The sequence below is a fragment of the Pleurodeles waltl genome, chromosome 4_2, assembly GCF_031143425.1.
Source record: "Pleurodeles waltl isolate 20211129_DDA chromosome 4_2, aPleWal1.hap1.20221129, whole genome shotgun sequence".
Lineage (NCBI taxonomy): Eukaryota > Metazoa > Chordata > Amphibia > Caudata > Salamandridae > Pleurodeles > Pleurodeles waltl.
Window position 1 is genome coordinate 958423689 of NC_090443.1, and position 27660 is coordinate 958451348.

Genomic DNA, 27660 nt, shown 5'->3' on the forward strand with positions numbered 1-27660 from the left:
AACCTCCGGAATCCACAGGAACCCACAGAATTCCTGCAACCCAGCATTGCCCTATCTGTACTGATAAAAACTCTGCCCCTCTTGCGTGGGTGCTCAAAGCAGAGTAAGCCTGAAGACGGATTTAAAAAAAAAACATTTTGGACCCACTTTGGCTTCCCCATAATTTCTGCATGTTTAAAGCCCATCCCTGCTGCAGGCACTTGGCCAACCTACACAAGTGAGGTACAATTTTTATCGGGCGACCCAGTGGAACTCTGGGTAGTAGGAAATTTGTGGCTCCCCTCAGATTCCAGAACTTTCCATCACAGAAGTGTGAGGTAAATGTATTTTTAGACCCAATTTGAGGTTTGTAAGGGTTTCTGGGTAACAGAACCTGGAGAAAGCCACATGAGTCAATTCATCCTGGATTCCGCTGGGTGTCAAGTCTTTCAAAATTGGTCAGGTTTGCTAGGTTTCCCTTGGTGCTGGCTGAGTAGGACCCAAAATCCAAAGCTAGGCACATTGCAAAAAAAGGGTTGGTTGTGGGTAGGAAAATGTGATGTCTCCATGTTGCATTTTGGGCCGTTTTTTGTCGCTGGCATTAGGCCTACCCACACAAGTGAGGTGCCATTTTTATTGGGAGTCTTGTGGGAATGCTGGGTGGAAGGAACGTGTGGCTCCCCTCAGAATCCAGAACTTTCCATCACAGAAATGTGAGGTGAATGTGTTTTTAGACAAATTTTGAGCTTTGCAAGGGATTCTGGGTAACGGAACCTTGTGAGAGCCACACCAGTCATTCCATCCTGGATTTAAAAAAATGTACAGGTTTCAGTAGGTGCCGGATGAGCAAGGATTGAACATTCGTAGCTCGGCACATTGCAAAAAAGGGTCAGTTTTCAGTGGAGAAATGTACTGTGTCCATGTTGCATTTTGGACAGTTTCTTGTCACGGGCACTGTGCCTACCCACACAAGCAAGGTACCATTTGTATAGGAAGACTTAGGGAACACACAATAGTAGAACAAGTGTTATTACCAATTGCCTTAATCTGCATTTGTGCGTAAGAAAAGTCATTCTGAGAAATGCTGGTGTGGGTATCCCCAAAGTCAGAAATGTACAAATTACCACCGCTTCTAGACTCCATATCTTGTGCCCGCTTCAGAAATCCATAGGTTTCCTTGATACAAATTTTTACCTCTTTCTACCGGTTTCTGAAAGCTGTCAATATGTGATTTTTTTTTTTTGTTTTTTGTTTTTTTAGCACGGCAAACCCTTCGTTGATGCCATTTGCAGGGGGAAAAACAGATGCTTTCTTCTGCAGCATTTTTTATTTTTCCCCAAAACCCCCAAATTTACCTGTATATTGACGAATTTCTCTGTCCCCTCCTGGGAAATCCACAATCCCAGGGTACCTTCAGAATCCGCAGGATGCTGGGGTGGGGGGGAAAAGGGCCCAAATTTGGCTTGGATACATTATGTGGACAAAAAGTTATGGGGGTCTAAGCGCGAACTACCCCAAAGAGCCAAAAAATCACTTCAATGGGGAGGGCTAGCAACGAAGGGGTTAATCATTATAGTTTCATCAATTTCTCGCATATAGCTTAATCTCTTGTACATGGAAAAACAATCTAAAAGAAAATAAATCAAAGCAAGAACTCGGAAGGTGTTATAAATGTTGATAACAGTTTTGATTTAGTAAATATTCACCACAAATTCTGCATGTTACTAGGACATAGTAAGGTAATGGTGATACATGTTGCATGCGAGTTTACAGTGTTGCTATATACAAAATGGTAAAATTCCTGAATGCTTGAAAAAACTAGGATGGTATCTGTCAGACCTTGTTTAGGAACCCACGGGGCAAGTAAGAGCTACTGGACCTCAGCTGCGAGGGTTCGGGTCACTTACCTCTGATACTGTGGGAACCATTTTACCATAGCTCTGCAAACTGGGCTAAGTGCAACCCCTTCAGCATTGTACTCCAAGTGGTAGCGGTAGTGAGCACTTACAGGTTAGTGTGAGGGGTGCACAAACTCTGGACTCAACAACCAGCCAGCGGCACAATAACGGAATGCCCAACGTCGTGCTTTACTTAGATAATAAAATAACTTAACTACACATACTTAAAAAGGAATACCACACAGATAATAGCAGTAGGTACACTGGCGCTTTGCCTACTGTGCCTTTTGGATACCGCTATCTCCTTGCCCTTTTCCAAGATGTCCCTCATTAGTCTAGGCAGGTCCTGTTTTAGGTTAGAGAGTTTTATCCAACATGAATCAAGGCTAGGGTGCAGATATCCCAGTTCAATCATAGGTGTGTTCTGTTCAGTAACGCCCCCTTGATATAGACTCACTACAGTGAAGATCTCCTTGTATAACACATCACATGCAATAAATGTGAAAGTGACTCATTTACATATTCAATGGGTATCCACAAAATCTGGAAATGCTGTGGTCCAGCATTGAACTCCAGTGTTCTAAAAATGGTATGTAACACACATGAGAAGTCACAGTCAAGAAAACCAGATCTGATGAGCCCTTTGACGTTTCCAGCAAACATTCTGTGGGGCAGCAGCAATTTAAGCTGGAGACAGCAATACTGTATTATGTTATTGTCTCAGAATGTGCACCTGAGTAAAGTGTGGATGCATAAGAAGAACTTGCCCTGTCTGAAATAAAATAGAAACGGCTGGAAACCTATAATTCAGTCTCCCTGATATACCTCTGTTAAAAAAAAAAAAAAATTGCCCTCCAGAGATTTTTCACTTTTGATTTGTGTTTTTGGACCATTAGTGAAGTAATTTAGCTTGGGTAGACATTGCTGATCCAGGCCTGATTTTTGTGGACGACATTTTTAAAAAAGGATGTGTTGCAATGATGATGTAATATTTCAGGAAACATGAGACCTATAGACTTCATTTTGGTGCCAAAACAGAAAATATCTCCTCAGAGCAACCCTTCCACTATTTCTCAAAATGGCGGATATAATAGCGAAGAAGAGACATATATAGAAATTAAACAAATTTAATCCTTTTATGTAAAACCCAAAATGTTTACGATCTGAATATGAAAAAAATAATGTTTATTTCTCCTGTTTCAGACAAATTTTCATAGGGAACTTTATTGATTTCGGCAATCATTCATGGTACATTTGCAGATATTGAGAAGAGCATATCGACAGGGACATCTAGAAATTTTGGAGGTTTTAGCACCCCATCAATATCTTCCCAAACCAATTCTCATGGATCATTCTCTACATATACATAATCCAAAATATTTGCACATCTTCTGATCAAGTAGAGTGCTCTTTTATTGTGCCTTTGCACAGAATGATGTCTGTGGAAGGTCACTTAGCGGGACTTATCTCTTGACCTCACTGTACTGAAGAGCGTCAAATGTACGACAGTCAGAACTCGTTTTGCACACAAGCACAAAGTAATTTTATATGTCTTTAAAGTCACATTCTTCTTCTGTCTCAGAAAATCATTTTAGAAACTTCACAAGTTCAGCCGTTAAAACTCCAACCTTTGTTCCAATTTTGCACAGTGTCATCACCCGTAACAATATGTGCCTTGATAAGGGCACTGGGCATCTCTGGTCAAGTTTCTTGCACAGAATATGAAACGAGATTAAGTATCTTTTCTCGCCTGTTCCATAACTTATCCATAACTCTGACAATCCTTGACTTATGAACATTGCAAAAAAATCTAAGTAGCACAATAAAATCTGTCATTTGACAGTATAATGACTCGAGTGGAACCATTTAAAACAGCCCACTCAACATGTGGCACAACATGAAGAAGGTCAGCTTCCTCAAAGTTGCTGTTAAGTTCTTGAACAGTATGGCCTTTACTTTTTGCAGGCACCAACTCCTTATTGACAATCATTCCACGTGCAACAATTGGAAAGTCAGTGTTCATTAAAGCATCAGCAATGTTTTGGCGAGTTAACATCTCCAGGTCCATCTTGTTTGATGTTGAATAGCAAGATCAGTTGTTCCACTTGTAGATATTTGTCGATTTTTTTTTTTTTTTTTTTTTTTTTTTTTTTTTTTTTTTCTCACATTTTTTGACACATAGTTCAAGATAAATCTCAAGTACAGTGTGCTGTTCTTGCAAGGTGCATACTGACTTTGATATCTCTAGGACAGTCTGAATGACCTCTCCGAAATTTTGCATGGATGAACTCTTGACTATTCACAATTGTGACATATAGTCCACAACAACAGCAGTTTTCAATGAGGCCATCTTTTCGATTTGAAATTCTTAAGATGAAAGTTGTTTTTCAGGCTCTTGTACTTCACTGGTTTGGTTGCAGCATCTCAAATAATGAGTTTGTTGAAAGAACATCATGATACGGATTGTCCTTGATAAATTCACCCCTTTCTTTTGCTACCTCCATCTCTCTATGTGTTGCAAAAGTTGTTTTTTTGTAACCTGTTTTGTAGTGGCTGGTTGGACAAAACTTTTACTTTGGCAATTAAAGTGTGGAAGTTTAGCTTTAGTGATTACGTCAAACAGCTTTTTCTCTTTCAGTACAAATCTCTCCTGCTTCAGTTCTGTGTATAGTTTCGATCCATGTACCAGGGCATCTAGTAGATGTCTTTATATTGTTAGCCACATATTGTTTGGTCATGAAGTTATGTAGTTGCACTGGGTCCGTCATTTCAAAAGTGTTTCCTTGCTGCTGCATGAAATAAAGAAGGCTGTGACATGTTTATGAAAACGTTCCCGTCTCTTTCCAACAAGTTTGTGGTGGGGAACAGTTTCACGATGGTCCATTCATTTTGAATTTGTCATCTCTTTGAAAACATTGCAAATAGAAAGGAATTCGTGGTAAACTAACTACCATTGAGCAACATTCACTTTTACGTGTGTGACCAACAATGCCCTTAGAGCTTTTATGTGATTTCTGGACCTTCTGTTCCAGTTTCATATCTGGAGCTACATCATTGAACCTTCCCTCTCTATCTTTCGTCACAAAATGTCTTTGGATACATTTTCTGTAGAGGTATGTTTTTTTCCACCTCTAGCTTATTCACTCTTTCCAAATACCAGGACCAATATCTGAGGCAGTTTATGCAATCTAATTAGCGAAACACAGCAATCAGTGACTCCACAGTCTTTAAGTGCACTTTCCAATCGGCATGTACCAAGTTTCCCACTTGAGCTATCATGTGTAAAACATTTTCCCAATACTTGCAAAATTGTGTTTTTTTTCTTCATATTCTTTGACAAACTCTGTGAACTTGGTTTTCTGATTTTGACCTGTGTATTGAACATTGCCTGGCTTTGCATTACGTCTTTTGAATGAAGTGCACCCTAAACCTTGTTCACTTCTGACATAAGATATGCTAAACCTAATTTGTCATTCTCAGAAAGCATTCCAACGCAATGTTTCTATAGCCTTGGATTTGATGAGCATTGCTTATAATGAATGAATATGAGTTCCACCCAATACTGACTGGATAGTTTTGCTTCCAAATATTTCAGCCTCAGTAAGTGCATCGCCTTTGTCCCGTCCACTGAGATAGCTTCCCGCCCACCACAACACAACATTTGTCATGTGGAAAAAGCCCATCATTGGATAAAGATCATCAAATTCTACTAGATTGCTTATAAGAATGTCAGCTTCAACACAGAAAATTGGCAGGGTAGGCTGGTCTTTAAGCTGAGCTTGCAATTATTGGAATTTAAGAGCTGTGTATACTGTTGCATACTTTGAGACTGAATGTGGTATTACTGGTAAAAACCCAACCTTCTTCAGTGGGGCGATATTCTGGGAGATCAGAGCATGAATTCCAGCCCATGGAGGAACTGGCTATTCAAAAATCCTTCAGTCCGCACTGAATAAGCGATATGATAAATTCAGTTAAGTCAGCTTTGTGGACTGCAGCATCAGGTAGAAGAAGATCCATGTTCTCAGCCACTTTGAAACTTTCTGGTAGACTAGGACATTTTGATGGCTTGTAGTGATTTTGTGCATGTTGGCAAGGCAGTTTGGTTGTTTATGCATACAGCTGACAAAGCTTGTTTTCCAGCAGCTACTTCATTGGTACAGTCTTGAAAAAGCACCATGTCCGTATCATGTGTGCTGGATGTTCCAGACAAAGAAGAGCTATTATCAAAATCAAAATTATTAAAGAGCAGCAATTGTAAATCCTTTCCTGGTAAAGTGACTTGGAAGTGGTGTGATTTCTGATTCACAAAATTTTACAGAATGAACTGCTAACACGTTCTTGCTCTGTGCTATGTCATTATAACTTGTTGCTACACCATTCCTATTCATTGAAGTGATTAGCTGTCTTCCTTTGCACTTGTCGTAGGTTGCGTGGGCAGTCATGTGTAGCGGAGTTTTCTTTTTGCTGTGATGTAATTAATAAAACATGATTTGGAAAAGACAGTACATTTGCACAGCATAAGCCTGTCGGTTTATGGGATGGTCTTCCACTTCTTTGCTTAGATCTTCAAAGCCATCATCAATGTTGTTGACTTCTGATCCGAACTCAAGAACTTTAGTTTGCAACAGTTTGGTTTTGCTGGTTCCTGAAATATTACATCCTCACTGAAAAACAGCTGCCATTTTTAAAAATGTTGTCCAATAAAAAAAAAGCCCGGATTAGCAATGTATACCCAAGCTAAATTACTTCTCTAATTAGACAACACAAATCAAAAATGAAAATCTCTGGACAACAATTTTTTTTTTATGGAGGTATATCAAGGGGCCAGAACTACTACCACTGTGGAAAAATTGTCATTATTTAGATTGCAAGCTAGAAAGTGCCAAAATAACAACCAAAATCTGGAGTCCCGTTAACCCTCAAAGAAGAGGAATCCAACAGCATCCTTTTGCAAGCACATTAAACTGAAATTGAAGGAGCTGAGCGAATACAGCAGATTGTTCTTCTCCTGGTGACATAAAAGCCAAAGTTTGTGCTTTTATGTGATAGGTGGACAGCAGAAGATAAAGCAAAAAAACCTTTAAAGTCGGCTCTTCAGTTGTAATCTTAAAAAACTATCCCTGTTGCTGTTCTTTCACAGATAAATTAAGCAAGGTGGTGAACAGCACAGTATGGGGTGGTGGTGGGTGCCTGAAGGCAAAGGCACTTGAGGGAGAGTGCACTCTCAGGGAATGCTGTTTTAAAAAAAAAAAATAGTTGTTCCCTAGATGTGAGCAGTAGAAGGATACAAGTTAGCCAATAAAATGGATTGTAAAGAGGCTATGCCCCTGGGGAGGGACAAACAGAAGAAGAGGCAGGCACACCATCAAATACAAACCAAGCAAATGAAGTGACAGTCAATCAATGGTAATCATGGGTCAGGCTGTAAGCCTGCTATAAGTTCACAGTATGTTTTTAACAAGACAGCTTGCACTGTTTGGTAGGGGAGACCTAAAAAGCCTGGTCATACCTATTAATTCACAAAGCTTAGTATGCTACCGCCACCGCTCTGCATGTTAAATTTATGACAAGGTCAGTGGTCATGGCAGCCAAATGGGGGCATACTTGGTGCACTCTTCCGGGTGGTAGGATTGGTCTAAGACCTATATCACATAAAGGGGCGGACTTGGGTCTCTCTCACACTAAATTGGTGTGAGGTTAAGCTAAAATCAAAAAGCAGGATACCAGGTATTCACAGTTGGGCCCTCGAGGCAAGGGAACACAACTGTACACCATGCAGGGGATATTCCTGCCCCAACAATATCTAGAGTATAATTCAAGTTGCTTTGACCTGTTGAATTACAATATAATAATGCTAACAGGTATCAGCCCAGCAATTTCAGCATTTTGGTCCATCTGCCACATGCGTATAAGACTAATCAGGTCAAAGGTAGATCTTCCTTCCATCTGCAGAGGAAACGGGTGCAATGATTTCTCATGCATTCCCCTCAAAGATGTTGGCGATCTAAGTTCAAAGTGGCAATTCCAGTTCACTAGCTGTATTGAGGGTACAGGTCTCTTTCATGTGTCAAAAGAATAATACTTTCAAAGAAATGGACACTGCACAGGAGAAAGGTCAAACTGAGAAGTGGCCATCTTCTGATATATCCCACAGTATGATGGGCTCTCCAAGAGTGGATGCAGTTGTTGCTGTATAGTTTTTTTTTTTTTTTTTTATATTCAAAACGTTTTTTATAGAATGTATAGTTCACAGTAACATAAGCAGCGGAATTATAATGCAGATAAGAAAGAAATAAGGAAAGCAGTACAAAACCAGGGCCAACGTAGGGGTTTTTCCTATTCAGTTCATACTTAGAGTTTTGAAGCTGATAAGTAAAGTAATATGGAGCCAAAACAACTGTGTTCCTTGGGCAACAGATAATTCAGAGGATGGATCCCCATTGTATATAAGGGAAAGTAAGGACATCTTGATAAATTACTAGTTATGTTAGTAGTGGATGTTGTAACTAAGGCTTCCAGTTTTTCAATTTTTGCTGATTTTTAATAATAAATACAGATTAGAAACCATCTATTTCATGTCCATATTTATTTTTAAATATGGCTGAATACAGACAATAGTTTGTCTTTTGGATGATTCTCACTACTGCCATCATGAGTGCTAGGTCAATAGCCGTGCAGAATGACAGAAGAGATTAAAAATATTAGATATGTCCTACTGAGGCTTAAATAAACAGTGCAGCTGGTAAAGCTGGCTGAAATGCATATAGTTTAAAAAGACTTGTACTGCAAATGGCTAAAACACATAGGCCATTCAAACATGAATAAACATTGGCTGGTTAAATAACTATGGAAACATATCCATTTAAACTTTTTACACCGAGCACAAAATAAATATGAATAGAGATAATATTAGCAACAAATAAAATATGGATGAATACAGACAGAAATGTTAAAGAACTACAATAAAACTGGGAGCCTTGGTCATAACACAGTGTAGCATGCAGTTGAGCAAGAGGCCAGCGAAGTAATTGGTGTTGCATGTTGCTATACAATCTGTGTGTTATTTCATTGTGGTTAAATATTACTGATGAGCTCTGTCTCTTTGGTGATATGCAGTGTGGATCACTCCTTAACTTCATCTTCTCTCCTTTGGTAAGAACCTCTCACTTTTCCGATGTTATGATGGTGTTGAGGGTTAACATTGTATCCTTATTGCCTCAGCTTAGAAGTAGATTGTTTTCCCTTACTGCCCAAAATGAACTGTTGTAATGAGATCTTCTACGGGCATTAAAGCTACTTTATTTCTGTACGGCTTATGCCCTACATAGCCCCTCTTGAAGGCCTATGGAGTATTTATTAGACTACTCAGTACTCGGTACCTGTACTTCCTGAGTGATGGATGAGGTCGCATAAGGTGACATTCTGGTGCGACTGAGTACACATAGATCTGTAAAGAGACCAGTTTAATGCGGGTAGAGAGGCAGCTACTTTCATGTTAGTGTTGGTGATGCTAAGTAAAGTAAATACATATCGGACATTACTTGCAAGACCGACTTTTGTGTGTCCCACAAATAGTTTTGTTGTTTAGTGTTGCCCTTTGAGCATCCAGCCTCTGAGTTCATTTGGCCTGTGCCTGTGAAAGGGCTTAAATCCTCTCTATAGATGAGTGAACTACTCAAAAGGTAGAACGTTAGCCTTAAAGGTTACAGATCAGAAAACCGCTTCGGTGTTCATGTTTACATTGTCAACAAGCGGCCTAATGCCGTGTCCCGCTCCAGGCTGCCTGCGCCGGGTTCGTCGTGCCTCGGTGTTGCATCTCGCAGGCTGGTGCCAGCATTGGCCAGTTCATCTGACTGGTTGAAGGGCACCGCTGCTGTTCTTAACCAATAAACAACGTTTTTTTTATTTTATATGTTAAATGGTGATTATGTTGAAATCACTCCCTGTGCTTCATTGCGGTATTCGAGTTGTGAATGTATTTTTTCCGTAAAAGTACGAACATTCTTCAGGGTTCTGGTTAAGAATTTCACTTATTTTACAGTTGTGTTTGAGAAGCTTGCACTGCTTGCGCTGGGTTCTGTGCGGTCTTTGATGTTTCGAAAGTGCCTGTTCTAATTTCTGCCCCTCTTGCATTTCAGCATGGGTACCACGTAGTACATTTTTTATGTTCGCAATTGTGCCACCCCTCGACATGCGGTGCACATCCGAGTTCGTGGCTTGTGTAAGGTTTACGCATGCGAGGCCAGAACCCGTAGACTCGGGGGTTTGGAAGTGCAGAGCTTTAAGTATACACTTTAGTGCACAAGTTCCGGTGTGAAGTTGCCCAGATGTGGCCCTGTGTCCTAAATCTTGTTGCATTCTGGTCCATTGGTGAATTAGGCCTCCGCTGCGAGCCTGGCCTTGTCAGGTTACTGAAAATGTTTACAGCGCTCATCAAAGCAGAAACCAGTCCGGTAAATACGAGAACCCATTAAAGCGCTTCGACGCCTCGTCAGGGGTAGTAAGCGCTATATAAATACTGTTGCCATACCACTGCGGCATGCGTGCCGGTTTCAAATGACTGCCTTCCATGAGTAACCATCACGTGAAACTGCCTCTTCATTGGACTTTTGACTGGGGAACTTTTCTGTCATTTCTCGCCAGTTTTTCTTCCTCATCTTCGCAGTCTCAGCCTGATTCTTGGTTGGTTCATCTTTGTGGTCGCTGTTAGTACTGGAAACAATGACCCAGAAGAGTGAGCTTGACTCTCCTGTTTAAAAAGAAGATAAAAAACAGTTCTGCTTTCGAAAGCAGCACGGGGAGGGATTTCCTTTTTTGTGTCGTTGCTTGCAGCAGGGCGCCATCTAGTGGCCGAACAAAGGCTTGCAACTTCCTTTAATCAAACGGAGATGAGTTTTAAGACTCGCCGAGTAGTCTTGTGCTATTTTTTTTTTTTTTACCTTCAATTTAGATTGGCGGAATTGTGTCCTTCCACCACTGATGACCCAGCACTATTTGTTTAGTTTAATTTCTCATTTAGTACTCCATGTGAGTGCACGTCCTGCTCCTTCCTCTGGTGTGGGGAGTGGGGGGGAGGTCGCAAGAACATTCTTTATGAAAAAGATCAAATCCTTTCTTCCCACTGTTCCTCCTGGTAGAGTTCGCTCTCTCGCTATCTGCGCTCTCCTCTGTCTGAGCTCTTCCCACCAGGCGCCCAATGGTGGGCTTAGTGATGCCCTGATGGTACCCTGCAGGCACTTTCCTGTGTCTCTTGGCACCTCCTTTCTTGACCTTTCCCTGTCCTGCCACATCTCTCTGTCTTGCCTCCCACGTCCTACTCCATGTTGGCTGTTGCGATTGACTTTACTAATGCCATATAATTAAAACAAAACAAAAAGTCAGCATTTGCAAAACCATCAGCCGTGATTATATTGCATGTTGCAGTGAGATGTGACGCAATGCAGGTGCTATTTTGAAACAAGAAAAACATTTCCTCTACTTTCAAGATGGTCACTGCGTTGCTTTACACCATATTTCATTATGCGTGTGGCAAGCTTCTTAAAAGGATAAGAAATGCGTTTTTAAAAATGGCCGCTCTCTGCTGTTGTCTTTGCGGGTGCATTTTAAAGGCAAATTCAATTGACACAGCCTGTAGTGGCATCCTCAAAGCAACGGCAAAGCAAGACTGGCTTTATCAATGCTTCTTGCCAACGTTAGAGGCGTTTTAAGCTTTAAGGGCCCCGCAGAACTCTTAGTCTGACAACTGTAGGACCAGGACCAATTAACAAAGCCTTTACTTCAAACATTCTTGTTAGTTTCCTTCTTTGTAGTGCATTGTCAGCTTTTTGCCAATTGACAAAGTATCTCAGGATTTCTGTACTCCTGAAAATATATACCCATTGCCGATTTCCAGCATTATGCCTGATGCCTACAATATGTTTATACTATAGATTTTACCAGTAGGTAAACAATTTTCATGAGGGAATTATCTGAAAATGAGTATTGGCACATTTCACACTTTTTTCCCCCACGGGCAGAATGCCTCACTGTGCTGAATTTAAACAACCAACTACTTAACATTCCAATTGAAAACATACCTGCAAATTGGTTTTAAATTAGAGCTGCTGCTCACAAACATTTGTCAGGCAGTGTCCTACCTTCTGAGTATGTTGGTGTTCACTGCATTTGAATGATCACACCACCTCCTCCATCTAATCATAAACAGGTTCACACAGGCTGTTAGGTTTTTACCGCTCTCAGTATTATAACCGAAACAAAATAAGATCTTTTTTCCACTCACAATTGAGTGCAGCTCTATTAAAGTATCCCGAAACTCATGAAAGCGGTTTTAGAAACCACCTTGCTTATTTCAACAACAATGCAAACATTCCATATATTGAAGAACATGTTGCTAGGTTTGCATTCCTAATGGAGAAATCTAAATATTTCTTAGTGATAACCCCTCCCTTGCTCTTTCTTGGTGTTCCTGACAATTCTTTCCGTTGTCTAGGATATATTTGGAGTGCTGGTGCACAATGTGATGTTTAGGTCGAGCGTAAGCGTACGACCTCTTGTTTAAGTCTTCTATGGGCTTCCAGCTATTTCAATTGTTAGTTCTAGTGTCATTTAAAAATCTTTGCTTGTTAGTGGTCAGTCATGCCTCTTTGTCCCTCCTTCTTCTGTGTGCGCACAGGGGAACCAACTACTGTATAATTATGCTTTGTCCTGTTTATCTGGTCTGTAGGGGACGTTTATTAAAAAAACAAACAAAAAAACAAACTTTGTTTCCTGCTAGTGTCCTGGCAAGCTTCCCATTTCATTTGCAGAGCATTCTTCCTCTGAGCTTAACTGTAAACAAGGCTCTAAATCAGTCTATTATCTTGGTCACATTTGGTTTTTGTGGGCTCTCTGCACCCCCTCTCAGCTGCCTGGCACTGGCCCTTCCTTGGCTTGGTTTTCTTTACCAAGTGTGCCTGCCTGTGTGCTGACGGCAAGGGCAGAGGATCGCTTGTAATTACATATAGCCTAGGCATCCAACTCTATCAGCGCTCTGCAGTCCTTAGCGATGGTGCCCACTTCTGCTTCATACCGAGATCCCACTCGCAGCTCCATCAGTGCACCATAGTTAACACACTCCAAGCTGTCAGCCGTTCCAGGTACCCCACACACACACACTGTCTGCCAGAGCACCTCAGTTCTCGCAGTCAGTACACATTGCTGCTCCAGTACTTGGACCTGAGGCTCAGCTCCATCAGTGCATCAAATGTCACATACTCCAACCCCTCAGCCATGTAAGGGCCAGGAACCCCACACACGCTGTCTGCCAGAACACCTCAGTTCTTGCAGTCAGTACACTCTGCTGCTCCAGTACTGGAACCTCGGGCGCAACTCAATCGGTGCACCTCAGTTCCCATACTCGAAGCCCCTCAGCCGTGCCCATGCCAGTACCCCACACATGCCATCTGGCAGAGCACCTCAGTTCTTACAGTCAGTACACTCTGCTGTTCCAGTACTAGGACCTAGGGCACAGCTCCATCAGTGCACCTCAGTTCTACCCCGGTAAGGTCACTTCCTTTTCTTTACTGGGACCCCACTCACATACAGTTCCATTACAGCAGCTCGGTTCTAATATTCATTCCCACTGCCAAGCCAATACTGGACCCAAAAGGGCAAAAAACAGCTCAGCCAGTGCACCTCATGTGTAATATCCAACACCACTGTTAATGGTAACCACCACAGCTCTCGCAGAATCCATCAATTTTAACATTCAGTGCACATTTCTTCTCAGTATTAAGGCTCATAAACGCACATCCTTGAGGACTCCTCACTTCTGTGGTTCAGAGGCAATGCCACTCCCATACTGGGCCCCACTCACAGCTTCACCAGGGCACCTCCAGGCTATCACTCAGCAACACTGGCACGCCAGTACTAGGTTCCACACATAGCTCCATTAACATACCTCACTTCTGACCTTGTGTGCCTGTTATTATTCCAGTCCGCAGCCCACCTACAACTCTACCAGTGCACCTCAACCCTAACCTGCAGCGCCCCATTATTCAAAAACCAGGAAATACACGGCACTCCATTTCTTATTCGTCACCGCTGCCTTGCTGTCATTCCACCACTGGGCCGGGAGACCGCTCTGTTTATACCCCCAATCCTGATCTGAAGCACCCCAATATTGTTTGTTGGGATTCACATACAACTCTTCTAATGCACCTCCTGCTGTTCTGCAATGCCCCCTGCTGTTCCACACCCTGACTTCTGTTTGAGGACGTGGTGGAGCCAATTAAATCTATTCTTAGCTGCCATCTTTATTTGAGAGAGTCTGTTTCACCTATCTCACTCCGTTCTTTCCTTTACTCTGTTTACTCTCAATTTTTTCTTTCTCCCCCACTTTTCTCTTCTTTTTCTAGCTCTTAAAATCCACACATTAACAGTTTATCTCTTTCTTTCAGCTATTTGTTTCTACTCCTCTCCCTTTTTTATTTCCCTTTTCCTCTGGCTACCTCCTCTTTCAAACTTGCAAAAACTTGGTTATTTCTTTCCTTGTTTTGTTCTTTTCCTTCATCAGGCGTTCATTCTTTCACAAATTGTTTATCGTCTCTTCATTCATTCTTTGTCTTTTTTATTTGCTCTTTACTTTGACTGAGTATGTATCTTTTCACTTTTTTTTAAAATCTTTCTTTTTTCCTTTCTTTGGTGTTTTTCCTATCTTTATCCATCAATTTACGTTTTACTAGCAATCCCTCTTTTTCACGTCTGTATGTGGAATCCACAAGTTATTTGTCAAGACCCATAGTGTCAAAGTAGTTTTCCCATTCTGGCTATGGGAAATGTAAGTACATACATGCCCCGGTTCTTTTGCTGCTTGTTTCTCTCACCATCTCTTTTGTTTTCTCGAATGTTCATTTTTCTCTTTCTTTTCACACTTTTCATTATTTTTTCACTTTATCTTTCGGCCACTAGCTTCCTTCCCTTTTCTTTTGCCTCAAACGTCTGCCGTTTTTCTTCTCTTAGTTGTGTTTTCATTTTCTCGTTCTTTCTTTTCCTTCTTTCTTTTATTTCTTTGCAACCCTCTACTCCTTCTTCCTTTTATCTGTTTTATTCCTCTCGCTTCTTTTTTTCTGCCTCATCCGCTTTCTCTCCTGAGGCCTGGTTATCAATGGAGCAACAGGTGCAGTGGGACCCAGAGACCTGTGGATCTCACTGGACTCTAATGCTGTATTTTCCTGCTAAAATTGCAGTCAACCATTTTCCTTTCTTACTCAAGGGCCCATGACACCCTTAGTATACCACTTGTCCTCTCAATCTTTACCCCTTACTCCCCCTTTCTTTTCACCCTCCAGTCCGTCCCAAATGACATTTTTGTTATGGTGTTTTGAGCGTTGCACTCTGATACCAAAAGTTTATTTCTGATAAAGGTTTATATGATAATTGTATATGTTTTAAGATAGAGGAAGAAGGTAAATGGTAGTACTTTAAATGCTGGGCCACTGGAATCACATGGTAAGACAAAATTATGAGGCAGGGTTGACCAATTTATGTGGCAAGAAAAGTCCAGTTATGAATTTGCAATGCCAATAGCTGGAGACCTATTCCATTGCAAATGCTTGTTTTAAATTTGTGAATTATTTCTTTGTAGGTTCTTGACGGAAACCTCGCCATTTATGTGGGCAAACCTTGGAATTGGTTTATCTATCTCTCTCTCCGTGGTTGGAGCTGCATGGTAAGTGGTTCCACCTTTCTCTCCGTTTTGTGTATTGCCTTGCTAGACTGTGCTGTCTTTGTTGGCTCTACTTTTTGTCTGACAGTACTTGTTCACCTCGCTTGTCAAACATTTAACACTGTAAACGACATTCTTCTCATTGATGCACATTTTTCATGCAGGCCTGTGCTTAAAGCTTCTTTAGTCAGTTAATTTTATATCTTCCCTTTTCATTTGCTTTCTCGGATTCATTTTTTTTACTTGTGATCTTACTTTCTTCCACCTTTTAGGCTTCACAGTTCTTTGTTGTACTTGGTAGGGGGCAAGGGATAACAATTAAACAATGGATTCCAAGCAGTCAGAAAACTAATTTATTTTATGTCTTGGTTGTGTTAATTACAAGTTTTGTACTTGGCATGTTTAGCTAATTTTTCTCATAATGTAACATTTTTAATATTTTGCTAGTTCAGCCTTTTTGTTTATACTGCATACAGATAATAAAAATACAAACATCTTCGAAGAGCATTTTTAGTTGCCTGATTTAGCTAAAAAAGCATACGTTTCTGGGTTCATGTCTTATCAGGACAACACAGTACATGTTTTGCACATAAAAGGGAAAAATGAGTTTTGATCATGATTAACTCACATCTTTGCCTGGCAAAACAGCTGTGCTGTTCTCATGGATGCTTGAGCAAGTCCATGATTTCCCCCCCCATCTGCCACATCAGGGCATAAATCTGGAAAGAGAATAATTTTGAATTTGTGATTCATGTACATTTACTGATATCTGATAGAGGCTTCTACCTACGATTGTCCCCAGGCGCTAGACTGGACCTGGGATTTCTTTTTTGTGAGTGGAACCTCTGCATGCCAGTATGTGGCTTCATTTGGCTCTGCATGGTGATGTCGGCGCCAGAAGAGACATTCATTGTGCCAATAAAGGTGCCACATAGGCACATTGACGTTGGTTCTTTTCTTTCCACAACAGTCTGCGCAGAGCTGGAGAAGAGCTACCCCTTTGTAATTTTTTGACTAAGCCTTTATCGACTTTTGTCAGTCTTTTTGAGGTTTTTCCTCCTGGTGTGGGTGCAGCATCAGGGAAATCTCTCCGACATGGTCCGTACCTTAGAGAAAACTGTGAAAGACCTGCAGTGGTGGCTTACAAACCATGATTGGTTCAGCATCAGACCCCTTTCCCTTTCCCACCCATATCTGATGGTAGTGATAGATGTCACTCCTGGGATGGGGCGGCCATCTGGGAGAGATGGAGATCAGAGGCCTCTGGCGGAATCCAGACTCCACATCAACCTGTTGGAGCTTCGAGTGTTGTGACCGGCATTGAAAACTTTTCTATCCTCCATCAAGGGAAGGCTAGTGCAGGTGTTCAGACCACCCCACTGCCACGTGGTACTGCAACAAGCTGGGTGGGTGAGGTTGTGGACCCTTTGTTAAGACCTGCTTCTTTGAACATGGCTGGAACCTCCCAGCATATCCCTGGTGCGTCAACACCTGGCTGGATCTCTGAACGCCAGGGAAGACAAACTCCACTGAAGGATGCCTCGCGGATCATGAATGGCGTTTTAACCCGCAGGTGGCATTAGGTCCCTTTTGGAGGCCCTTGGTTAGATCTTTTCACCACTTTAGAGAATGTGCAATGTTAGCAGTTTTGTGTGGTGGAGTTTCCAAGGTGGCTGTCACTCAGAGATGCTTTTCGTCTCAAGTGGAGCTCAGGCCTGCTGTAAGCCTTTCTCCCCATACCACTCCTTCCGAGAGTTCTCAAGAAGGTCAAGAATGACCAGGCCCAAGTCATCCTTGTCTCTGTACTGGGTACGAAGAGTTTGATAGCCTGAGCTGTTGAGCAGGGCCATCGATTCTCCAATCGGACTGCTCCTTAAGGAGGATCTTCTGTCACAGTAGCAGGGGAGGGTCCTCCACCTGAACCGGTCAGCTCTTTGCCTTCTTGCATAGAGGTTGAGCATCAACAGTTGACATCCTTCAACCTTCCTCCCAAAGTCTGTGATGTTATCTTGGCACCCAGCTGTCCCTCCACCAAGATTGTATACGTCTGCTGTTGGCAAAAATTATGTGGCATGGTGTTAAAAAATAAATTGTTCCCCTTCTGCCTCCCTTTCTCTGGTTCTTCTTTTTGTTCTTTCTCTTGCCCAGCAGGGCTCTGCTCTGGGCACTCTGAAGAGCTATCTTTCTGCTATTTCTGAGGTTGCCTGATCAGCCGTCCCTCTTTAAATCTCCTGTTGTAAATAGGTTTTTGAAAGGTCTCCAACATATATTTCCGCCTTAACCCTTTATAATGCCTCAGTGGGACCTCAATCATGTTCTCATTTTTCTGATGTGCGCTCCCATTGAGCCACCTTATAAATGCCCTCTCCGGCTACTTGCCTTCTAGACTGCCTCCCTCGTGGCTATAAAATCTGTCCAGTGGGTCAGCAAGCTTAAAGCTTTATCGTCCAAGCCTCCTTATCACATAGTCTATCCAGACAAACATGTGCTTCGCACAAGAGCTTCCTTTCTTCCGAAAGTGGTCACTCCCTGTCCTCTAGGCCAATCCATCACTCTGTCTACTTTTTACGCTCCGCCACACCCCTCCAAGGAGGAGAAGCGAGTCCGCTGTCTGGACCCAAAAAGAGGATCGTGTGTCTACCTTGACCACACATGAGAGTTCCTGGTAGACAACCAACTGTTCATGGGGTATGCTGGAGGGAAGAAAGGATAGGCAGAAGCGGATCATCTTCAAATGGATCGTACTGTTTAACAAGATCTGCTGCACATTGGCCAAGAAGCAGCCTCTTGAGGGATTGCACGCTCATTCCACCAGAGCCAAGGTTGTGCCCTCTAGGTGAGCACACCCAGGTCCTATCCTCAACATCTTCCAGGCAGAGCATGGGCCTCCTTGCACACGTTCACAAAGCACGAACAGTTAGGTCTGGCGGGATGGGTATTTTGCCCGTTTAGTCCTGCAGGACTTCCTTGGTTGAAATTGGTCTGCAGACCACCTCATGGGAAGATATTAGTTGGGTATCTATTCCAAGGTAAGGAATCTGTGGCTAGAAGTCTTTCAGATGAACAAGTTACTTACCTTTGGTAACGCCTTATCTGGTAGAGACTATATCTTGCTGCAGATTCCTTACTGAAACACTTATCCTACTCACTCTGCGAATGGCTTTCTAGCGCCTGGTATAGTATACTTCCCTTTCAGGGCCCTAGTTTTCCACATCAGTGATCAGTTTTCTTTGTGGCTCTGCGCTCCTGGCGTGGAAAGTTGCGAAAAGAAACTGACCTAAATGCACCTGGGTGACATCTATATAGGCACTGCAAACATCGCTTCCGACGCGAATGCCCCTGCCGATGCCACACAAAGCTGAACATTGCCACCTACCGGTGCAAAGGGCTACTGCTTATGAAAAAAAAATTCTGGATCCAGTTTGACACGCGGGGATAATTCCAAGGTAAGGAATCTGCTGCTAGATATAGTCTCTACCAGATACGTGTTACTTAATCCAGCCTGGATTCTGGAAGTCTAGAGCATCATAAATTGCTGGCTAGTTTACAGATTGGCCTGGAATCTTTCTTAGATGCAGCAGATGGACAGCTTTACTTGCTCCTCTTCTGTGGATCTGTGTGCTGCTTTCACAAATTTGGACTTCAAACCACTCTTGAATTTTCTGTGAACAAAAGCCACGATTTCTGTTTCTGACCCCTGTGTTCATTTGGCCCTAGTTGTTTGAATTGGAGACTAAACTGTCTCGAGCTTGGACATTTTCACTCATCGGAGGCTGCTCTAAAATGTGGAGTCCATCAGCTTTTACTTATCCTCACTGTTGGTTAATGTTTTTATTACATTACTCTTCCAAATCCTAAGACATTGAGGACTGTCATTTTTATGCGGTGGTTTGTTTTTCAATCCATTACCAGGCATGCATTGATAAACATTAGCAGCCTGAAACTGATTAAGTCCAAAACATTATTGGTTCCAGCTGCAGACTTTGATTTGTTTCTATTACCTCCTATTAGCATGCTCAGGACCCCACCCATTTCTCCTGCATTTCCACCCTGATTGCTGATAAAGAAACAATCAAAGGTGGTATTGTACTGCAACTTTTATATAGCTCTTACTGCTTCTATGTGGTGCGCAGATGCTCTTGCCTACAAGGATTGTATGCTACATTCTGTAGGATATATTTGGAAGGATGTTGTCTTTGGGATTCTACACTCCATTTTGTGACCCACAGTTGCTAGTTGTGTGGTAAGTTTTTATTTTGCCTGAGGCAGCTAAAGCAACTCCTCCCATTTATTGGTCAGATTACAAAATTAGACAATACAAATGGATTGATGAATGTATTAACCTGATTGGTTGCCTGTAACTATTGTCTAAGGTTCTTAATTCTAAACCCTGAGAAGTCTGACAGCATTGTTTTTGAGCTAGAGACTTTGTATCCTGTTGGCAAGAAGATTGTCTTTAGTGTGTGCCTCGTCTGCAACTGCTTCTCAGGAGCAGCCCTATCATATCTCAACAAAGAAGTTGTTTGCTACATACCTGCATTAGCAATGCAGTCTGAAACTCTGCTGGCTACTCCACATGATGAATGTAAGATAAGAGGTTCTCTGCATTAGAACTGTCTCTAGAACTATTTGATCTTGGATGATGGTAATAAACAAACATTGCTCTCCTTTAGGAAAGGATTGGAAATCTTCTTGTTTCAGAAATAGGTTTCATCGCCTAGCCTTTCTTGTTCTATGATTCTTGGCACAAGAGTATGCACTGTTATGATAATTATTTATGATTTAATTAATTGTGCTTAGAGACAGTTGGATTTTTGAAGTTCACTATATAAACAAATAAAATGGTACCCATGATTCAGTCAAGAGTGACTTCCATCCGAGGTTATTTCAGCGTAGTTTCTGTAACAAACAGATCTTGGGGAACCTCTCATGCAGCCAAAGCAGGAGTGTAGGAACTTTCATAGTTTAAATAGGTAAAATTTGTTAGCCCTGTTGTTTAACTTACTTTCCCCTTTTAACCTCTTTGATCTAATGGACGTGCTGGAGCAGTCCTCAGCACCAGTGCTGAGGATTGCTCCAGCACGTCCTGGCACCCGAAGCAGAGGTATTTCCTTTTCTTTATTCCAGCTTTGGAATTTGGGGAAGACCTTCACTAGCACACAAGGCTGTTTGTCATTTCAGAGGGGATTTAAAAAAAAAAAAAAATCTGCTTGCTGACGTCATTTCAGTGAAAGTGAAATGAGCTTATAGGCTCATTTCACTTTCACTGCACGGGTACTTAGGGGCATACCTCCGCCCGAACACTAATGCAGGTGGAAGAGGTATAATTGGAAATGGTACCTTTCCTTACTGGTTCTCTGCTTGGAGTCTGATGCCAGGAGGCCGAACCCCCAGGAGGGATTCACTCACTAGGCACCAGCGACTATATTTTTGAAGAAAGGCGCTTAAACCCCCCCCCCCCCCCTCCCTTTATTTTTTTATTTTTGGTCCTTCCCTCCAATCTGCCCCAGGGGGAGCAGAAAGCCCACTAGACACCAGGGATTGTGTTTTAATGGGAAGGGAAGACTCCCAGGCATCAGGCGTAGCCCCCACCAAAATAACCTTCAACAGTCTTTCCACCCCCTTCAGGAACAGATGGGAGGTGTTTTCCTCCAATCTGCCCCTGGCGGGGAGGCAGAAGGCCCACTAGCCCACTAGGCATTGTATTTGTTGGAGGGAGGGCCCCCATCCCACTCCCCCACCCCCGATCCAGCCCTCCCCAAGCAATGGACTAATTAGAGATTGTTACATCAATCTGCTTCGGAGGTGCAGAAAGTCCACTAGACACCAGGGATTTTTTCTTTTTGTGGAGAATGTGGTGGGGGGCGTTCCGTCGTTAGGCCTAACTCTACCCTGCCAAATGATACGCAACAATCTTTCTGACCCCCTCCAATGCCCTGCACACCACAAACTTTGCCTAAAATTGCACATTTTCCTTTCATTTCTATGATGTAAACTTCCGGAATCTGCAGAAATCAAATAAATTCTTAACACCCTGTGTTCTCCCACTTGTTCTGATTAAAAAATGCTACCCCTACTTGTGTGACTTACCTAGTGCCTTTGATGGGCACAAATCAAACCAGGGTCAATAAGAGTTGCTCCATGATACTCCCATTGACCTTGGTTTGATGCTTGCCGGTTGCGCACTAAGCCCAGCCACTCAAGTGAGGTAGCATTTTTAACGGGACAAGTGGGAGAACGCGGGTGGTAAGAATTTTGTGGATTCATGCTGATTGTGGAAGTTTGTCACAGAAATTCAAGCAAACGTGCAATTTAGCAAAGTTTGAGGTTTGCAGGACATTGGGGGTAAGAACTTGGTGGGATCCACGCCAGACATATCATCCTGAACTCCCCTAGGTATCTACGTTTCAGAACTATCTGGGATTGTAATGTTTCCCTGGGTGGCCATTGATTTCCTCAGCCAAAAAACACCGCTCCCCCCTCCCCCTTGCCAAATCAGATAATGTTTGTGGCAGGAAATGTTGATGTCCCCACATTGTATTTCGGGGCCTTTCCTGCTGCAGGGACTAGGCCTACTAACACAAGTGAGGTACCGTTTTTATTGGGAGACTTCGAGGAATGGTAGGTGGTAGGTAAGTTGTGGCTCCCTGCAGATTACAGCATTTTCCTTCATGAAAGGAAACTTTTTTTTTTTTTGTTTTGTCCAGGTTTGAGGTTTGCAAGGACTTCTGGGTAAGCACACCATTAGAGAGCCACGCATGTCACCCCACCCTAGTTTCCACTGGGTGTCTATTTTTTTAAAAAAATGTACAGGTTTGCTAAGTTTCCCTATGTGCTGGCTGAATTGGCCCCCAAAATCCACAGCTGACCACATTACCCAAAAAAAATGGTCATTTTTCAGCTGAAAAATGTGTCCATGTTAAGTTTTGGAGCCTTTCCTATCGCGAGCACTAGCCCAACCCACACAAGTGATGTACCATTTTTATTGAGACATTTGGGGGAATACGGGGTGGTAGGGAATTTGTGACTCCCGGCAGATTCCATAAGTCTTTTCACAGAAATGTCAGGAAAATGTGTGGGTGTTTTTTTTTTTTTTTTTTTTTTTTAAGTTAAACCTTGAGGTTTGGAAGGACTTCTGGTTAGGAAAACCTGGTGGGAGCCACACAGGTGTCCCAACTGTGGATTCCTTAAGGTGTCTAGTTTTCACAAATGTGCAGGTTTACTAGGTTCCATTAGGTGCCGGCTGAGCTATGGCCCAAAATCCACAGCTAGCCGAAATGCATCCATGTTAAGTATTTGGGCCTTTCCTTTTGCGGGCACTAGCCCATTCCACCTAAGTATGGTACTGTTTTATCGGGAGACTTTGGAAAATTATAGGTGGTAAGACATGTATGGCTCCTGGCAGAGTCTTCATCACAGAGATGTGAGAAAAATGTTTTTTTTTTTTTTTTAATTAAGTGTTTGAGGTTTGCAAAGGTTTCTGGGTAGGAAAACCTTGCAAGAGCCACACAGATCACCCAACCCTGCACTCCTCGGAGTCTAGTTTTCATAGATGTCAGCTTTCCTAGGTTTCCCTAGGTAACTGCTGAGCTGGGGCCCGAAATTCACAGCTACCCAAATTGAAAAAAGCGCCAGTTTTCAGTTGAAAAAAATTTGATGTGTCTATGTTGTGTTTAGGGCCCTTTGCTGTCGCAGACACTACTCCTACCTAAACGAGTGAAATGCCATTTTTATTGAGAGACAGGTGGGAATATAGCATAGTAGAACATTTGTTATTACCAATTGTATTTCTGTGCATTTGTGGCTTCCAAATTTAATGCAGTGTGTAAGAAAGAAGACATTTTGATTAAACGCCCTCTGAATCACATGGTAGTATGGGTACCTGCAAATTAAGAGATGTACAAAAAAAACACTGCTCTGCATCTGGCGTCTTTGTCAGAAATACATAGGTTTTTATGATACCCATTTTTTTCACTCTTTAGATTTTACAACATTAATTGCTCCATACCCAGTACACAATGAAAAAACATTGTAAAGTGCAGTTCAGTTGTTTTCTCTGGGTGCCTCGGGTTTTTGGAGAACCTACAAACCCTATATTTGCTCACAACCAGAAGGGTCTAGCGGATGTAGTGGTTTATTGCTTTTGTAGATCAGCCACTGTGACAAGAAGTTGCAAATGAAAATGTCACAAATGGCCTGTTGTTCTTACTCATTTTCAATATTTTTTTATTTCAACAGTTAGTTTCTTTATGAAAACATTGATGGATCTACACAAATGACCCAATACTGAATTTAGAGTTTTGCCTACTTTTCAGAAGTTTATATCTTTCCCTGATCACTCATGGGTTTCACCATGGTTTCCATCACAAACTGAAAGTAGGTAGAACGCAAACAAAGGAGTAAAACCGGGCTACCACTTTGAAAAATGTCAAAATTGTGGTATTTGTTTTTTTTAAGCTCTGCGTGTTACTGATAGCCAGGAAAATGTTGACTTTAGCATAGTGAACTTTTTGTTGATGCTTTTTTTGTGGAGCACTTGTTTCCTATTTTTCCCCAAAAGTTACAAAATATTGCAATACATTGCCTGTTTTCATAGTCCCTTCCTTGGGACTCCACAATCCATGGGTACCTTTGGCATCCCCAGAGTGTAGGAAACCTAATGGCTGGATACTTTGTGGAAATAAATTATGGGGGCCTATGCGCAAAATAGCCAAAAAGGGTTTAGGATTCTAAAGGGAAGGGTTAAAGGAGCTCATGACTATGCAGTCATATAAGCAGAACACTTCAGCGTTTGCAAATCAGATGTTTACATATTGGACTACTGGACTCTGTGTGTGCATCAGTTTGTTTGCATTTTTTTGTGGTGGATTGGTGCTAGTGCATAGATTGTAGGGTTTAAGTGTTGGCAGGGTAATCCAGAGCCTTTTTGCTGCTCATCAAGTGCACATCGATTTACAAGTGATTGAATGACTTGGATGTGGGGCATTAATATTTAAAATATGTATATTGTCCATGTTTATTAAATGCAACTAGATTTTAATACATTTCAAATTAAATTGTTCATAATTACTTAGTTTGTCATGTATGATTTGCCCCAGGTAATTACTAAAAGGACTGGGTTAGTTCACTCACTAAATAGTCAAACCTGGTCCAGCATTCAGAAGGACCAACCTAAAGCTTCCATTGAAATTCAGTACGTGAACATGTGTACTCCCTGCATATTAGAGAAAAATGTGCTGTATTTAGGAGACCAGCAAGCAAAACCCCAGTTGCTATCCAGTTCAGTGTTAGATTATGCTGGAGTTTTTGACCAACAGCATGGAGCCCTGCTGAAAATCCTGCCACCTTTCTGCGTTGATCTGAGTTAATTATAGTAAATAGCCGAAAAGATAAAAATGCCTGTTGCACCAACAGACTTGCTTGCATTTTGGGTGGTCTGTAAAGAGATTGTAAACATTCATTTAAAATGTGAATAGTAGTTTAAAGAAGTACTATCTGTGTGCTTCTAGGTGAAGGTGTACATGTGGTCATTCATTGAGTGAAACAGGACCATGTTTATAAAATGCTATAATTTTTGCCTCCTCTAGGGGAATATATGTGACAGGCTCAAGTATCCTTGGCGGTGGTGTGAAGGCTCCCAGGATTAAAACGAAGAATCTGGTCAGGTAAGCTTATCCATGTGTAGTTGTTTTTTATGTGAACCTGTATGTTTTTTGTAGAAGTTCCTTGTAGCCTAATCACATAATATAGGCATCAATCTAACGGGACATCAATTCAAACAAGCCACACTGTGTAATGTGATTCTTTCTTGCCATCTCACTCTTGCAAGTCATTTCACAAGGTGTACACATTAACTCTGTCTCTGGAAAAATGTTGGATCTGAAAGGTAGATGGAGTTTAGTCACCAGGTTGGTGGGGTTATCACACAATCTGTTACTGATACCATATGAATGTTGCATTTACTTGCTGTTGGGGTCTGGCAGGATGTTTCAAGCACTGAAGGAAACCTTTAGGATGTTAAAGGTGTTTTCTTCATCTCGTGATGATATTGGTGAACCCAAAGGGCATCATAAACATGTGTAAGCCTTCCTAGCTGTTTTGATATTTTCTTTAATGCTGTAAGCTCATTGTGGTGGAAGGTTCTTAGTAGTTGGCTTTTCCCATTTTCCTTTTCAAATTATTATCGGCTGTAGCTGTTGGGTGGGCATCTGTTTTGGTGACTGCATTCAATCCTCTAATTCACACAAACTGTGCTACCAGTCAACTCTTACATAATAATCATTGAAATATTTAAAAGAATAGGTTACCCTTCAATCACAACTTGGGTTAACTTATTTTCTAACCTTCCTAAGATGTAGTCCCCAATCTTGTCTGACTTATGGCGTTGTTCTGACCTTGCAGACATGCTCACTGTGGTACAGAAATGTCCTCCTGGAAACTGAGTCCAGCAGTGCCTTGTTTCCGTTGGATAGGGCTAAGGCGAGATAAACATCATCCACTTCCATTTGGTTTGTCTCCAAATGTCTGTGAAGACCTAGTCCCAGGGAAAATGAAGGCTGGTGGCTAAACTAGGTCACTAAATGCTCACCGTTCATGTGGCTCATGACCAGAATCTATCTGTGACCCAGTGACTAACAACTCCCTTGATGAAAAAGAACTTTGTACTACTACCTGCAGGTGCCTTATTTGAACCCTAGTCCCAGGTACCACAGAACATGCATATTGTTTCTAACCGTGACCATCCCCTGAAGCCAGGTGGTGCTATGAGACTTTAAAGGCTGTTCTACAAGGTACCTGAAGAAGTGACATAATGAATCCATAAAAGATGAAGCAAGAGCTTGATAACAAATTTTGTTCTTTAATATGTCAACAACTATATTCAGATTTTGCACAATGCCTTCGGTGTCATGTCATCTGATATTTTCAGGGCACCAGCCTTGTAGACATTTTCGAAGGATGGGCCTGGTATTCGAGATGCTGTTGGTGCCTTGGTAACGAAAATGACATAGGTACTTCTGAGCTCTGACCAAAGATACCCCCAAGGCCAGCCAAAAGAGAGGGGGCAGGTTCTTCCTGGCAGCTCTGAAGGACTGGAGTTCTAAGTAGAAGTCTAAATTTGGGTGACCATGAGACTGTGGTCCAATGAAAAGAGACCTTTAATAAATCTCCTTTCTGTTCCCATCGGGAGTGTAAGAGAAATATAGGGCACGGTCCAGGGAGCACCTCAACTCCTTTAATTTGAGATGGAGCAACTTCAAGTGACCTTTCACCGTTTGTCAGATTTGGGTAATTGGAGAGCTATGTTGGCACTTTTCAGTATGCACAGACGAAGACTCTTTAGCATGCTGTTTTCAGTGTCCGTTTGGAGAATAGTTTTATCAGTTTGCTTTCTAATGAATACATAAGGTGCATATTGCTCATCAGTTGCCCACCTCCTCTATAGTAAGCATATATTGATTTGTGTTTTTATTTCTTTGGCTCTGACTTCATGTTATGGTCTGTGAAGCTCAGAAAAATAGAAACATGGGCACTGGCTACCTTATTGACTTTTCTTGACTGTATAAGTCAGGTTTGGTGCTTCACAAATCCATTGCTAGAAGCGCCCACCAGCATCTTGCAATAGTGAATTGAAATAGTATGAAAAGTCTCAAGATCCAGACTGATGCCTGGGAATAAGTTTCACCTGGCCCCTTTGAGGATCACTCATATGCATCAGAAGGAACGTTGAAGAACTTATTCTTCAGGTACTTTCCTGGCAGGGATCTATATACGCACAGCCCACTCCTGTCTCTCAAAGCTTGCATCTGGTAAAATGGGTAAAACCATCAAAAGGAGCACTCCATCCAGCTTGACACATGCATCTGTTCTTGACTTGTCCCCAATAATTAAACATATACATCACTTACTAAGCTCGATATCTGATAGAGACTTCTTGCTGCAGAGTCCTTACCTTTTATATTTCCCTGGTGTCCGCTTCAAATCTGGAATTTTTCTGCTGAGCGGTACCCTGCGCGTGCCATCGGGTGGCGTTGTTCGGATCAGAGTGCGTCTTCTGGCTCTGCATGGCATTGTTGG

The 27660-nt window shown here is 42.0% G+C and overlaps 1 protein-coding gene across 1 annotated transcript in view; it reads left to right on the forward strand.

Moving 5' to 3' along the window:
* The window catches only part of ATP6V0B (ATPase H+ transporting V0 subunit b), a 93514-nt gene that overhangs the window by 20346 nt on the left and 45508 nt on the right, over positions 1-27660 (forward strand). Inside the window, exons 3-4 of the mRNA XM_069232773.1 lie at positions 15505-15588; positions 25173-25250. Of these exons, the coding sequence (XP_069088874.1) occupies positions 15505-15588; positions 25173-25250 (162 nt within the window). The remainder of the gene's footprint in view (positions 1-15504; positions 15589-25172; positions 25251-27660) is intronic.